Raw genomic sequence first — 14,096 nt, 5'->3', positions numbered from 1 at the left:
ACTAATGATAAAATGTTCCGTTGAATTTTATCTTGCTTCTATCGCACACTGAGACAATTAAGCCTGAATTGTATTAGTTACTTATTATACTTATGTCTATTTCTTGCACATGCTTAAGGGTTATCCGAGTTCTGAATAAATAAATTTTATCATATACTTAAGCCTTATTGAGGGCCTGCGCATGTGATGCAGTCTCAGCAAGTCCTAAATTCTGCGACCCGTTGCAGTAGTACAAGCCCTGGCGCTGGTTCTGGGTTTATGTGAATAACAAATCAATTATTAATTCAAATAGCCCTAAATGTAATCTTTGGGTCTATGAGTATCATCAACAAAATCTATTTTTAGCATATTGTAAGAAATTTTTGTTAAATTTTTCATCATCAACATTTTTTTTAGCGCATTTAACTTAAATCTGTAATCATCGCCTAGTGTAATGTCAACATAAAAGGTTACTATACATCTTTATTGTTCAATTACTAACATTAAAAAAAAAAAAAATGTTTAGGCATTGCTACATAAGTCATTACTCAAGTTATCATATGTTGGTAAACATGCGGTGATGAAAGGAAAGTATAATAAATAATGGTTCGCCAGGTTGGCGTCATTTCGATGATGTATCTGTGTAAAATGTTTTAGTTTGAGATGTGTGCCAAGCAGATACGCAGAACGGAGCCAAATTACTGATTGTACAAATTTATGCTAAAATGATTTTTTCTTGAATAACAAGGTATTTTATTTAGTGTTGAAGTGAAATTAAGAATAAGTACTCCCCAGATGTTTTATTATGCGCGGAGGGGGGAATTAAGTGCGCATGCATAAAGCCTACGAGATAAATTTTGTTGGTGGTTTTGAGGTCCGGATATTAGATGTCCTGATTTCGGACTTTGTACTATATAATAAAATTACTGGAATTTCCAGACAGTGTTCTGGATTTCCATTTTAATCAATGAAGTTGTTACTATTCAGTATTGATTATTTTTAGAAGAATCTTGAGGAGTTACAGGTAGGAAATAAAAAACATGATTAATGTTTAAACTGTCTTAAAGTTTTACCCGGCATTTGTTTATGTATTGTGTTGGAATTATTTGCGTAAAATTTAAAAGAAAAAAAAAATCGCATCAATTTTGAAGAGCAAAATCTAATAGTTGCTTTAAAATTGGAAAGCTATGTAATAGATTTGTCATTTCTCTATTTGAGGAGTTTATAAAATTAACAGCAGAATATGATTTACAACAGCTTTAGTTATTGTAGAAAATAAATATCCAAAGCCTTTGACTAAACTTAATTTTTCACTGTTTGTTCTGCATTAATACCCACCTGTAATCATTTCATAGTTACATCATGAGTCCATTTCATAATTTTCTCCTCTATGCGAAATCTTGGCTTTTCAACTTTTAGTCGATATCAGGCAGCCTAGTAAAGTCTAGAAATAAGCAGAAAGTTTACATCATCTACATAATTACTTGCTGCAGTATTATTAAAAGCAGGGCAGATGTAGAGGTAGTCACCAGCTGTATCAGCCAAACCACAGAGCAGGACCATTGGTGAATCCACCAGATCCATATGATGGAGATAGTTTTGCAAATAGTCATGACCAGTTCTTAGATAAAAATTTTCTGCACATACAGTTCTGTGTAGATTATATGTAACTGAAGTACTCAAAAAGAATTCTAGGCCTTTTCCCGAGGAAATTCTGTAAAGAGTTTTCTCCAATATACGGTGCCCGAAACAATTAGGGGATATAATGATTTTGGATATGAACTGCAGATGAAAAAATGTTTTGGTGACTGACAAATTATTGCACAAGCAAACAAAAAACGTGATTTCTCAGATAAAAATGAGTTTCATTAAGGAGTATGGATTCCTCTGACCAAAAACAATGTCATACATCTACAAGACATGGAGTCATTGAGGTTATCAATGAGGGACTGAAATATTCTCTTTCACTCCTGTTAAAGAGAACTTTCAAACTGCTGCATTGTTTCTGGGGGGGATAAGTAACTAGCAGTTCTCCCTAGAATGCCCCAAACATGTTCTTTTGGGTTCATATCTGGGAAACAGGCTGGCCAATCCATTCAAAGGAGTCCATCATCAAAAAGGAAATTGTTCACTAGCTGAGCACATTCAGGCATTATTATCTGTGAGAATGAATCCATGCCCTATTGTTACCGATTCAGCTCAGTCATATTGCTGAAACATCATATTCGCTGTTACAAAACGTTCAGTGCATGTCAGTTGTATTTAATCTCCTACAGAAAGAGTGCTGCAGGTGGCTTTTCACTACTTATGTAAAACGTGTAATTTTTGATATCACAGACAAAATTTCCATATTCCCAGCTTTGCAAATGTTTTAATTTTCCTTTTTAAGCTCTTTTATTTCATTTTTTAATAAAAATTACTGATTATGTGGTTATTTTGTACCAAACTCGCAACATCCCCTGATTTTTTTTTAGTATTGTGCATTGAAGCTGGTCTTAATAAGCTACTTAAAGAGTAGAAAAATCAACAAAAGAATATGGTTGAGGTAAATCAGAAACAGCTTTAGACAGGACATCTGTCGAACTACTTCCAACAGTGCGAAATTTGAGGTTAGATCCATTGTAATGGATCCACCTCATTCATTGCATTGGTTCTAGGTGCCACAATTATCAATCAATGCAGAGGATATACATGCATACAGATTTTCCATTATTTTATAATAGAATTAAATATAAAACTTTTTCCTATAGAATTTTGTATCTATGCTGAGAGATATAATTGAGTGCTCGCCCAATTCAAATTACCACATGCATATTTTGTAAAAGAACATTTTTCAGCCTTTCTTACTGTAGGAAAATCATGATTTTGTTTGCTATATGATTACTGTAAATGTGTAAGGTGCTAATTAAACTAACCTTTAAGTTTTACTTTCTCTTATTCTCATTTCAACTCAAGTCTGTCCAGAAAATGCATAACAGGTATCAAAGAAGATGCTGAGAGAGCAATTAATAAATAATTAAAAATCTCTTCTCTATAGATTTATGGCACATTTTTAGCCTGATATTCATTGTAAAGAATGGCACAGCATTTTCTTGTATTCCATTTCAGAAGATACTGTGCTTGCAGTTAAGTTTATTCAAGTTTCTAGGAGTAACAAAGTCTAAACTGTTAAAGTGTTTGGTTAAAGTAGCTATCCATTTGACTGTTAGTGCTTGCTTTTAGTATTTAAGGTTTCCATTGTATTTATTAGTTGTTTGCAATTTATATCACATCTTTGATTTCTTATTTAAATTTTTGTAATTCTTTTTTGCCAGAGATTAGCAAACTGTAGGTTGAATTTAAATTTGATGTTTCTTTATTATAGTTAAGATGTGCATGATAGTCATGAACTACCAAGTAGTCTTGCATATTATTTGATATTTTTTAAGTTAAGAATATTGGAAAGATTACAGTTTGTTTTGTAAATATCTTAAGAAGAAAAATTATTAATTAGAAATATTGAAGTGACTCTAATTTAAATTAAAACTAATGTTCTTTTAAAGCATGATGAAGGTAAATATTATTTAATTTTAAAGTAGTAATTAAATAATTTATGTATAATTTATTAATTTTAAATAATCTCATTTGCCTTGATATTTATAAACTTTTACCCTGCCAACCAAATAAGGTGAACACTTTTTATTAAAAACTCAGTAATGATTCATGAAGCATGGAACCATCTATCATGACAAATGCATTACATAACATTTTAGGGAATAAGCTTGTTTGTACTTATTACGAATGAATGAGTATGTAGTAAGATTTTAGATTGAATGGTTGCTGGCCGTATTTCTAGCGATAACACTGATTTCATAAGCATAAACTTTTTTATCAGTTTTTTTTCCATCTGTTTATCAGTTCCTAAATCTGTAATCAGTTCCTGAAGTGAAAGCTGAAAAATGAATTGTTATCAATCAGTTCTTTTCCCAACTTTCATTTACTTTATAATAAAATATTTTGAGTCTGAAATTTTTTTTTAACATTGCTTCCTTGTTTAAAAACTGCAATGTTAACTATGAAAATCTTAGATCTTTATATAAAATTAATTTTACAAGCATGTTAAAATAATGCAGTAAATCATTTTTTTTAAGTAAATGTGATGCATTGTAAAGTAATATTTGTAGGCTATTCATAAAGTTTTTGTGTTAAAAGTTATGAAAAAATTATTGAGCTGCATTGTTAATTTACATAATCACATACATTACATAAATCTCTTTTCCATTTTTCTGTTTTAAGATATTATAAACATATACATTAAAGTGAATAAAAAGTTTTATATAATATAAATACAACATCTGTCCAGAAAGTTTGGTGAATATGTCTATAGTTACAATGGCTTGTTGTCGTATGTAAAACAGCTGTTACTGTCGTTTGAAGTAATCCTGTTGGTGGTAATGCACATCTGGGAATGGCTGTACAAGTCGTGCAAACTTCTGGTGTAATTGTCTTCTTTAGGGATGGCCTTCAGCTGGGGTCGTAGCATTACGTTGGATGTCCAAAAATCTCTGGCCCTTCAGGGCTGATTTCAGTTTGGAAAACAAGAAAAAGTTCGGGGAAAAAAAATCTGGAGAGTAGGTTGGGTGATTCAGGAATACAACTGCACTGTTGGCCAGGAAAGGTCGTGTGTGGGTGGACAACACTGTCATGGAGCAGGGTTCTATTGTGTTGCTTGGCATACTGGGGGCATAGACACTTGATCCATTGCAGACATTTCAGTATTTCTATGTATGTAGTGGCATTTAACATGGCACCCTCAGCAAGGAATTCTTTATAGATGAGTCACTCAGAGTCAAAGAACACTACAAGCATTGTCTTGATGCGGGATTTCTCATTTCGCACCTTCTTGCTTTTCAATGACCCTGGACCCTGCCACTCCGTACTTTCACTCTTGCCTTCGGGGTTGAGCCTCATTCACCAGGTCTTGTCACCCATGATGATGTCTATCAGGAAATTTGAGTTTTGATCCAGCATGTCGATGAGGTATCCACTGGCATTAAGCCGAAGTTGTATTTGTTCTGGCACCAGGATGTGGGGCATAAGTTGGAAACAAAGCTTGTGTTTACCCAAATTATGGGCCACTATGAGTGGGCCATCTCACAACTAGTTCCCACTTTTCTGCTATCATTTACACTGTCACGCGACGATTCTGGGCCAAAAGTTCCTTCACTTTCTGTACGTTTTCCGGGTACGGGCAACTGCAGGCCAGCCACTTCGATGGGAATCTTCAATAATGTCCCACTATTCTCAGAAGCATTTAAACCAGACACACACTTCAAGATGATGTACTTTCTTTGTAAACTTTTATCAGCATTTCACGAGTTACTTTTACTGATTTTACAAGTTTGAAACAGAGCAGCATATTCGTTCGCTGATCCTTTTAAAGTTTCAACTGCACATACAATATCTACACTCTAGGATGAGTTGTTTCCATGTGATAAATGCACTTGCAATGTTGCCGCTTGAGAACTGGTTCAGAACGGTATTGACCAGTCCAGTGCTGCGCACTCATATGACTGTGAGCACTGTGATATCACACACACACGTAAGGATTAAATACTTTCTGGACAGAGGTTTTATATGTATACACACACACACACATAAAGATTAAATTTCGCTGAAGAAATAAAAGGAAGTCTTTGATGATGAGGGCTTAGCTCCTGTGAGCCAGTTTAACGATCACAACAAATTTTTATATACAAGAATCAAAGTCCATATAAAAGTAAAATATATGAAAAAATTAGAAAGTTGCAAATGTGAGAATTTAAAATAAAATAAAATGTAATGCATATCATCAAACACGCACACATATTTTTTTTTTATTATTATTATTTATTTAAACCAATATGAAAATTAAAAAGACTATGAAACTGTACATACATATTATCAGGATGCAATACAGCGATACTATATAATTGTATTAAAAAATTTCTTTTATTGAGTATTTTTATTTACATTGCATATTTTGTTACTAATTTAATTGCTGCATTTGCAGATTTTTTAAAATTGTCAAACTAGTCCTAGGTGAGAAGAGCTGTCATTATTAAATACTTTCTTTGTATCTTCTGACTATATGCATTGCCATGAAGAGTCACCAACACATTGATGATTATATAATGATACAAAAATGTTTGTTTCCCTATCTTTACAGCTTTTAAATAATATTCTGCTTAGAAGTATTAGGAAAACTGCTCTTGGCAGGAGTGTTTAGTAACCAATGAAACAATGGTTATAGTGTGTAAATCCATGCACCCTCAGATATGTGTGTGTGGTAATAAAAAATCGTATGTTTACAAAGGTAGGGGAGAATTACGTGGAGGGGGAATATTTGAATAGATATGATAGTGCTCTTTAGTATATAATTACACATTCAAGTTAATTTGTGCTAGTTTTGCTTACTACTGACTACTGGTTTTATAAAACTTACAAGTCAAAATGATAAAGAATGTCCATTTCTAAGATTTTCAGTATTTTCTATTAATTATTGTTTCTTATTTTATTTGTTCATTTCCAAGATTCTTGGGAAAGGTTCATTTGGTACTGTAAGAAAAGGAAAGTGGCGTAATATAGATGTGGCAGTTAAAGTTATAGAAACAGAGCAAGAAAAAAAAGCTTTTATTGTGGAGGTTTGTATTGATGAAAATTATATTCAGTTGTGAACTATCTTATATCAAACGTACTCATTCATAAGTCTTATTTTTTTTTTTTTTTTTTTTTTTTTTTTTTTTTCATTTTAGGTTCAGCAACTATCTAGAGTGAATCACCCTAATATTGTAAAATTATATGGAGCTTGTACAAAACAGCCAGTAAGTTTTAAAAAAAAATATTGGAATTCTTTTAGAGAATTCTTTTGCATCAATATTCTATCAAACAGCTTATTTTAATATTTTAAATTATAAAACTTGTAATAAAATCCATTCTGATTTGGAATACTTGCTCATTGTCATAAATTAAATAAATAATATTAAATGAGATTTAAAAAAGTTAGTACTGAAAACATAAATTGTAAATTAGCTGCATATTTGTTCATCTGATTTGTAATTAATGTTTCAATATTATATCTATAATTAAAGTATAATTTTCTTAGTTTTATTTCTATTCTTCATGTGTGTATAAAATGTGATTTATTCCACAAAGGAGATCATGTATTTAAAAATATATATATAGGAAATGAAAAAATAAATATTGAATCATGTTTGTATGTATAGATATTTTGCCAGAATTTTTTTTTAATTCATTCACCAAATCTAATAAAATGCTCTGGAAAAGTTATAAAAAATACTAAATAATTTAAATAAAGCTAGACATCTTATCATTAAGTTTTGCAGTTTGTTTAGAAAAACCACCAAAGTTAAATTTTGTAAATTCAAAAGTTATTAATATGTGTCACACATTCATGCTCAAGACATTAAAAATAAAACTACTGGTGAAATAAGGAAAGGAATAAAAGCTGTTTTAGACTGGAAAAGTGTCTCGTGTATATATACATAATATGTTATGAATAAATTCATTACATAATGTGCTCTTGATAAAGCTGTGTTTTAAATGGCAATGTATCCTCAGTGCAGTGCAAGACAAAAATGATAGGTTGGGTTTCTTTTTTTCCCCATAATGTTAACTGATAAGCTTATTTGTGTTAATAATATGTATTGTCACTCTAGACAATTTTAATTTTAGAATGAGATTATGCAAATTTTTTTTTCCCACATTTATGTAAGGAAAATGTGTGATTATTCAGATTAAAAATGCGTTTTTTCATTATTTCTTTTTACACAGGTGTGTCTAATAATGGAATATGCTGAAGGTGGATCACTGTATGATGGTAATTAAAGTATTTCATTTTGTTGGAAAAAATTTTCTTAACTGCAGTTTGCATTTATTATATTGTTCTTTAATGCATTTACAAATAAAATTTTACTACGTACATCTGATTATAAGATAAATTGATTTCTTTCACTTTTGTAGTTGACATCTAAAACTTTGCTTTTCCAAATAGATAGCTGTTATGATAAAAAATGAGCTTAAAAAAATAGTGTTATTAATCTAAGAAAATGCGAGTTCTCTTTGTTTTCTGTTATGATAATTATATGTTACTTATGACAATTATATGTTAACTACATTTAATAAAGCCTGAAACTACAAAATTATTCTTTGCTTTATTTTAATTGAAGTAAAAATAATGTTATTTAATTTTTAAAAAAGAGAACAGCCGCCTTTAAAAAATTTTTTGTAATAATCTAACCAAATAAGAAGCAAATGATTCATATTTATTTAATTTAATAACATTTTTCATTGATTATAAATGGAAATAGCTGAAAGATATTTTTAGATTTCGCTAATGTATAATCAGCTTTAAAAGTGAATAATATAAGATACCTGAAATTTTTTAGCTTTGCTGGAAAGGTAATGAAATGGTAAGATTCTTAAAACGTTTGCCTTTTTTAAGATTCGACAACATCTGGTCTTAGTATCATAGCATTTTATTTGTAACTATTCAAAACAGGGCTGTGGAGTCGGAATCAGAGTCCGGCGGCAGATTTTAGGGTAAAAAGAGTCGGGGCTGGAGTCGCTAAAAACAGGTTGACTGTGACTCCAGTTTTTGTTGGACAGTTTGAATTTGAAATGAAAGTAAAATTAATTGAAAAAAAATTAATGACAAGCTGAGTTATTATTTTTATTTATGAACTATATACATTAATGAATAGTTATCTTCTATTTTATTGACATATTAATAAATAAATATAAAGGAGGAGGATAGATGTGATAATTGCCATTAGTAATTAAACTGATTCATTTAGTTACAAATTTCACTGGTAAATTTAGGTAAGCAACTATAGCAGCAAGAACTCCTAAAATTGATGCCATTCTTATTAAGCGAGCAGGAAAAGGAGCCATTATTGATCAAGCAGTGTGATAAAGAAGTACATATTCAATGATAAAGACATTGTTAGAATTAAGAACTTTTTTAGAAGATGTAGATAACCCTAATGTTTCACTAACGGAAAGACTGTGGAATGATCTTGCAAAATTGGAAACTCTTCTTTCTACACCCTATATAGCCACAAAAAAAAGCTACAATCTGAAGAATTGATAGGAGGCGAGAATAGAAGAATGGGATGTTTGTTCTTTCTGAAATGGAGGATTTATTGCAGATGGAATCATTCCTTCAATGAAGAAAAGAGAAACTAGTTTGCAAGACAAGGAGATCGTGCTGTGTTCAATATATGTAGATCTGAAACACTGAATTTTCTTGGATGACGAACAAATTAAAAAGGCAAAGAAAGCCATCTATGAACTTTCATTAAGAATGAAATTATTCTTAGAACAATTGGAGAATTCAAATCGGGACAGTCAAACTGCAGACATTTTAATTGAGTCTCTATCATCCTCTTCCAATGATGAATTAGATTTTGATAAATATTTTTGGATAATATTGAAAAGGCTAAGACAAAGCGAATGAAAATGAAGAACCAAGAGCCTTTAGACGTAAAAATGAAAAAATACAAACAAAATTTCTACACGGTCTTTGAAGAAATAGAGAAATATTATTGCACTTGCAAGACACCTATTTTAGAAAATCTATCCTGAAAAGTTAAAAGAAGTAGCCCTAATAGTAAGAGCTCTTCTTCCTACTCAAGTTAGTGTGGAAAGACTCTTCTCAGGTTATTAAATTGGATCTATGGCCCTCCAACAAAGAAGATCTTGCCAAAGCTATACTGTTTCTTAGAAATAATTAATGCAAGTTTTTCCATTTCTTAATAAATGCTAATTAATGTAAATAATTTGCTATGTTTCCTGTAGCATCTATTACTTCTTTTATGTTAAAAAAATAAGCTGTAACCCATGTGTATATGTTTACATATATATACATGAGGAAATCGGAGTCTTTAAAATTCCAGGAGTCAGAGTCAGACATTTTCCCTACCAACTCCACAGCCCCGATTCAAAATATGCCTCTGATGACAGAGTTAAGATCTGAAATTTTGGGATAACTCTTTATTAAACAAATAATCACAAAAATGAGTTTAAATTCAGAAAATCTTAAGGCTAATTATTTGTTTTCTTTATAAGTATGTTCATTGATCCAGAATATGATTCAGAAAGTCATTAACAATGATACTGCAAAATTTGTTGTTGATACAAAAAAGAATTTTGCAAAATACCAGTACTCGCTAGTCATACTAATACCAGTGGAAATGTTGTTTTTAAAAAAAGATTTTCATACAAATAGGTTGGTTTAGCAGTAGCAGATATGCATTTTTAATATCCCAAAGTCAGCAATTGTAACAAGTGATGTAATTACAGTGCAATGTAATAGAAATGACCTTTTTTAGAGAATTAGATTTTTGAGTTAAAAAAAAGTATTATTTGCTATATTCATACCAGAATGATTAATATAAATTCATAAAATAAGACACAGAATTATTCATATTAACATCAGAATTTATTTACGTGAGTTAATTAGGAATGCAGAAACTATTACAGCACTTCTGGAAACAATAACAGTAGCTCTGAAAAGCGTACTTCCAAACACCAAGTCGAATACAAGAAGACTTCGATGCCCATTCATTTCTCCTCCAAGTGAGCTGCGTCACATGCTCTCCTCTCCTGTCTTCATCTGCTGCACCCCTCCATATGTAATTTGATGACCTTTGCAACGCCTTTGTTGAAAATCAAGGGCTAGGGACTGAAAATATAAGGCTTACTTTTTATTTTATATTGTGAGTTTATAGAAATGTGACTATAATTATCAAATATTACACAGGGCAAGGTCAGTTTTAATTGTCTGTGAAGATCCATCCGATAGGAAATATGTGAATTATGTGTCATTATATACAGTCAACTATACTATTGTTTTCAAGATTTTCATATTAATTGAACAGATTATAAAGTTTTGGCAGTGGGCAAAGGAGATGCAGAAATTGTACATGAAGTAACCGAAGAGGTTACAAGCAACGATGAACTAGACATAGATGGTCTTCATCCTTTCTCTGTTACAAGTCACTGCTACACTATAATCTCCAACAACTTGGCATGAATCATTATTACTGGTTCTCCACTGTGCTTTTGTTTTCCCAGTTTTGGAAGAATAAACTGCAGTGTACATGCACGTACCACCGAAAGTCTGTGTGCATTGAATCATTTCCATTTTGTGCTCAGATCACTATTGAAATTTCACTGAAAAAATCACACCTTTCTGTGATCCTTGAACTTAACCTTGTTCAAACAGAAAAAAAAAAAACAAGAATCACCGTGAAACAGTCGCCAGTCACCTTCGCCTAAGTCAGAATCCACTTAAAATGAGTGCATTTAAAGACATTTTACTGTGAGATAATTCCACCAAGTTACTTTTTTAGTAATTGTAAGCCTCTATTACTAAATAAATTTTGAATACTTGTACTTGATTTAAATTAAATAGGACTTGAGATTTTAAATACTGGTGGGATTTCATGTCAGGAACAGAAAGGAGATCAGAATTGCTTAAAGAAAGATCATTGTAGATCTTTGGAAAAGAAGGAGATTTCTTAGAGCAGTTGCTGAAACTGTTAATAGGAGACATTCGTTGATGAAAAAAGTGATCATGAATTACAAATCAACAATGTACTTGGGGTTTACGTACTTAGCTACATGATTTCAGTCCCGTAGATTTGTTCCTGGAACTCTATGAAGCAGCATGAAAATTTATGATTAAACTTTGATAAAAATGCATTTGTTGATTGAAGTTAATGCGATTATTGAGCAGTGTTACTCGTACTGACTATGTTTTAAAGAATAATATTCTGGAATGTTTTTAATTCAATGAGATAGAACATTTCTGAATGCCGTCCTATCAGAGAAAATATAGGACAAATATCAGAGGACTTTGAAAGTTCATGTTAAATGGAAGAAATCTAATGACACAACAGACTGAAAAACGATTCGTAATGACCCCGAATACCAGTATACATGGTGAGGCTATGGCTACTCTACCATATGTCAAACTATTACTCCAATACCCAGACCTAAACCCAAAGAGTATTTGTGGAATTTACTGGAATAGAGAAACAGGGAGCATGAAATAACATCTAAAGAAATGCTTAGATATATAATATAATAATGGAACAAATTATTATGAAAATAATTACAGAAATGACCTCCAAACTGGTTGAATCCATGCCAAATAGGTTGTGAGAGATTATAAAAAGGAAAGGATGCTTCACAAAGTATTATTTTTTAGTTACAATCAGTTTTTATAAATGTTTTTGTTAGTGTACATAGACTTTTGATGCACACACTTCGTCTCATTCTTTAAGCTTTGAATATTTGGATAATTTTATGTAACACTTAGGTGATTGTTGCTTGTACCATAAGATGTTTGAGGAATCAATGAAAGTTGTATTGATTCAGAAAAGTTCTGTTTACATAGTGATCCTTGCAGGATAGGTTACTTGTATGCAGACTTTTGATAGTAAATGTATATTATTTTTGTTTATATGATTTGATCTTACAAATCGAAATCGTAAACCTCTTAAGTAAGGATAAATCCTTTAAGTTCCTTTTCCTTTTAATTAAAAAAGAAATTATTAAATTTGAAAGAAAAAAAACTTTTCAATTGGGTTCTAAAAACACTGTGACAGTTGGTCCACAACTTGGGAATATTCATATGTGTGTATGCAAAAAATAAATGCAAAATTTTTTTATATTTTATTCATAACAGCTCATGTATTTGTATGTGATAAATGTAGATTTTTCTTGTAATTTTTTTATATATAATAAAGTAAATATTTTAAATAACTTTGTTATTAAAAATAGAATTAGCCAGAAATAGAGTGTAAGATTTTTCTTTTCAATTCTATGTATGCACTTGAAATATAACACTCATTTATTATAGAACAGATTTCTTTGGAAATATTAGCCATATTTTGCTTAATATTTCATTAATTTTAATCTTAAAATTTTGTATTAATATGTTGCTTGTACCATAAGATGTTTGAGGAATCAATAAAAGTTGTATTTAGTTAGAAAAACTCTGTTTAAATAGTGATCATTGCATGATAGGTCACTTGTATGCAGATTTTTTATAGTAAGTGTATATTATTTCTGTTTATATGATTCTGTATACATACCATATTACAGCCTGTACTGCAGTGGGGAAAAAAAAAAAAACTATTATAGGGTAAAACACAAAAAGGGAACAACTCCGCTGCCTGCTATGAGCCTTCACTATTGTGATTCTCTATTGAAGGTAGTACATCTGCCTAAACTCCTTCAGAATTTTTTTTTAAACCTATGTGATCTGATCATGGATTTTGTAATCTCTATGATAGCCTACAGTTGTCATAACAATGATGCAGGAGAGACAAACTAGCATCAATCTGATATTTTACCTGCCACTTTGTATAAATGCCAAAAATACTGGATAGATTAAAAAAACAACTTGTGAACATTAAAGTGTGATGATATTATGGTTTAAAGAAGGATTAAAAAGTTTGAATGAAAATGTATAATGAGAAAGATAAAATGGTGTAAAAACCTCTGAAATGTAGAAAAATGAGGAGATAAATATTAGGGGGGAAGGAGAAATGCATACCGTCTCCTCCCGAAAAGAATCAAAACAACAGAGTTAGTTGATTTCTTCAGGAAAACACACAGTGTAGAATGGAATTCAATAAAAATAATTATATTTCCATTTGAGGTATTTGTTGGTTGGTTGGACATAAATTTATATGAGTTTGTTAGTTATGTATAATTTATTTTCTGTGATGGTGGTATCATTTCTGTATTGAGAATATTTAATTAATTTACAGCTATTTTATCATTTAGCGTGATTGTAAGATGCTGTTTTTTCTATTTCTTTATATTTAAAGTTCTTCATGTTATGAAACAAGTTCAGTATACAGCAGCACATGCCATCAGTTGGCTCCTTCAGACAGCCAATGGTGTTGCATATCTTCATAATATGAAACCACGTCCTCTTATCCATCGAGATCTTAAGCCTCCCAAGTAAGGATAAATTCTTTAAGTTCTTTTCCTCTTAATTAAAAGAGAAATTATTAAATTTTTTAAAAAAACTTTTCTATTGAGTTCTAAAAACAGTTGGA

The 14,096-nt window shown here is 30.9% G+C and overlaps 1 protein-coding gene across 3 annotated transcripts in view; it reads left to right on the top strand.

Moving 5' to 3' along the window:
- The window catches only part of LOC118197492 (mitogen-activated protein kinase kinase kinase 7-like), a 135,126-nt gene that overhangs the window by 26,828 nt on the left and 94,202 nt on the right, over window positions 1-14,096 (top strand). For all 3 annotated transcript variants that reach the window (XM_035369004.2, XM_085815003.1, XM_035369003.2), the window contains 4 exons: window positions 6,531-6,641; window positions 6,753-6,821; window positions 7,792-7,837; window positions 13,863-13,998. In XM_035369004.2, coding sequence (XP_035224895.1) covers window positions 6,531-6,641; window positions 6,753-6,821; window positions 7,792-7,837; window positions 13,863-13,998 — 362 coding nt within the window. The remainder of the gene's footprint in view (window positions 1-6,530; window positions 6,642-6,752; window positions 6,822-7,791; window positions 7,838-13,862; window positions 13,999-14,096) is intronic.

Source organism: Stegodyphus dumicola, chromosome 4 (genome assembly GCF_044657685.1).
Source record: "Stegodyphus dumicola isolate Sdum_Otavi_A_Nest chromosome 4, ASM4465768v1".
Lineage (NCBI taxonomy): Eukaryota > Metazoa > Arthropoda > Arachnida > Araneae > Eresidae > Stegodyphus > Stegodyphus dumicola.
The sequence above is the reverse complement of the archived record's forward strand: the minus strand, read 5'-3'. Positions and strand labels throughout refer to the sequence as shown.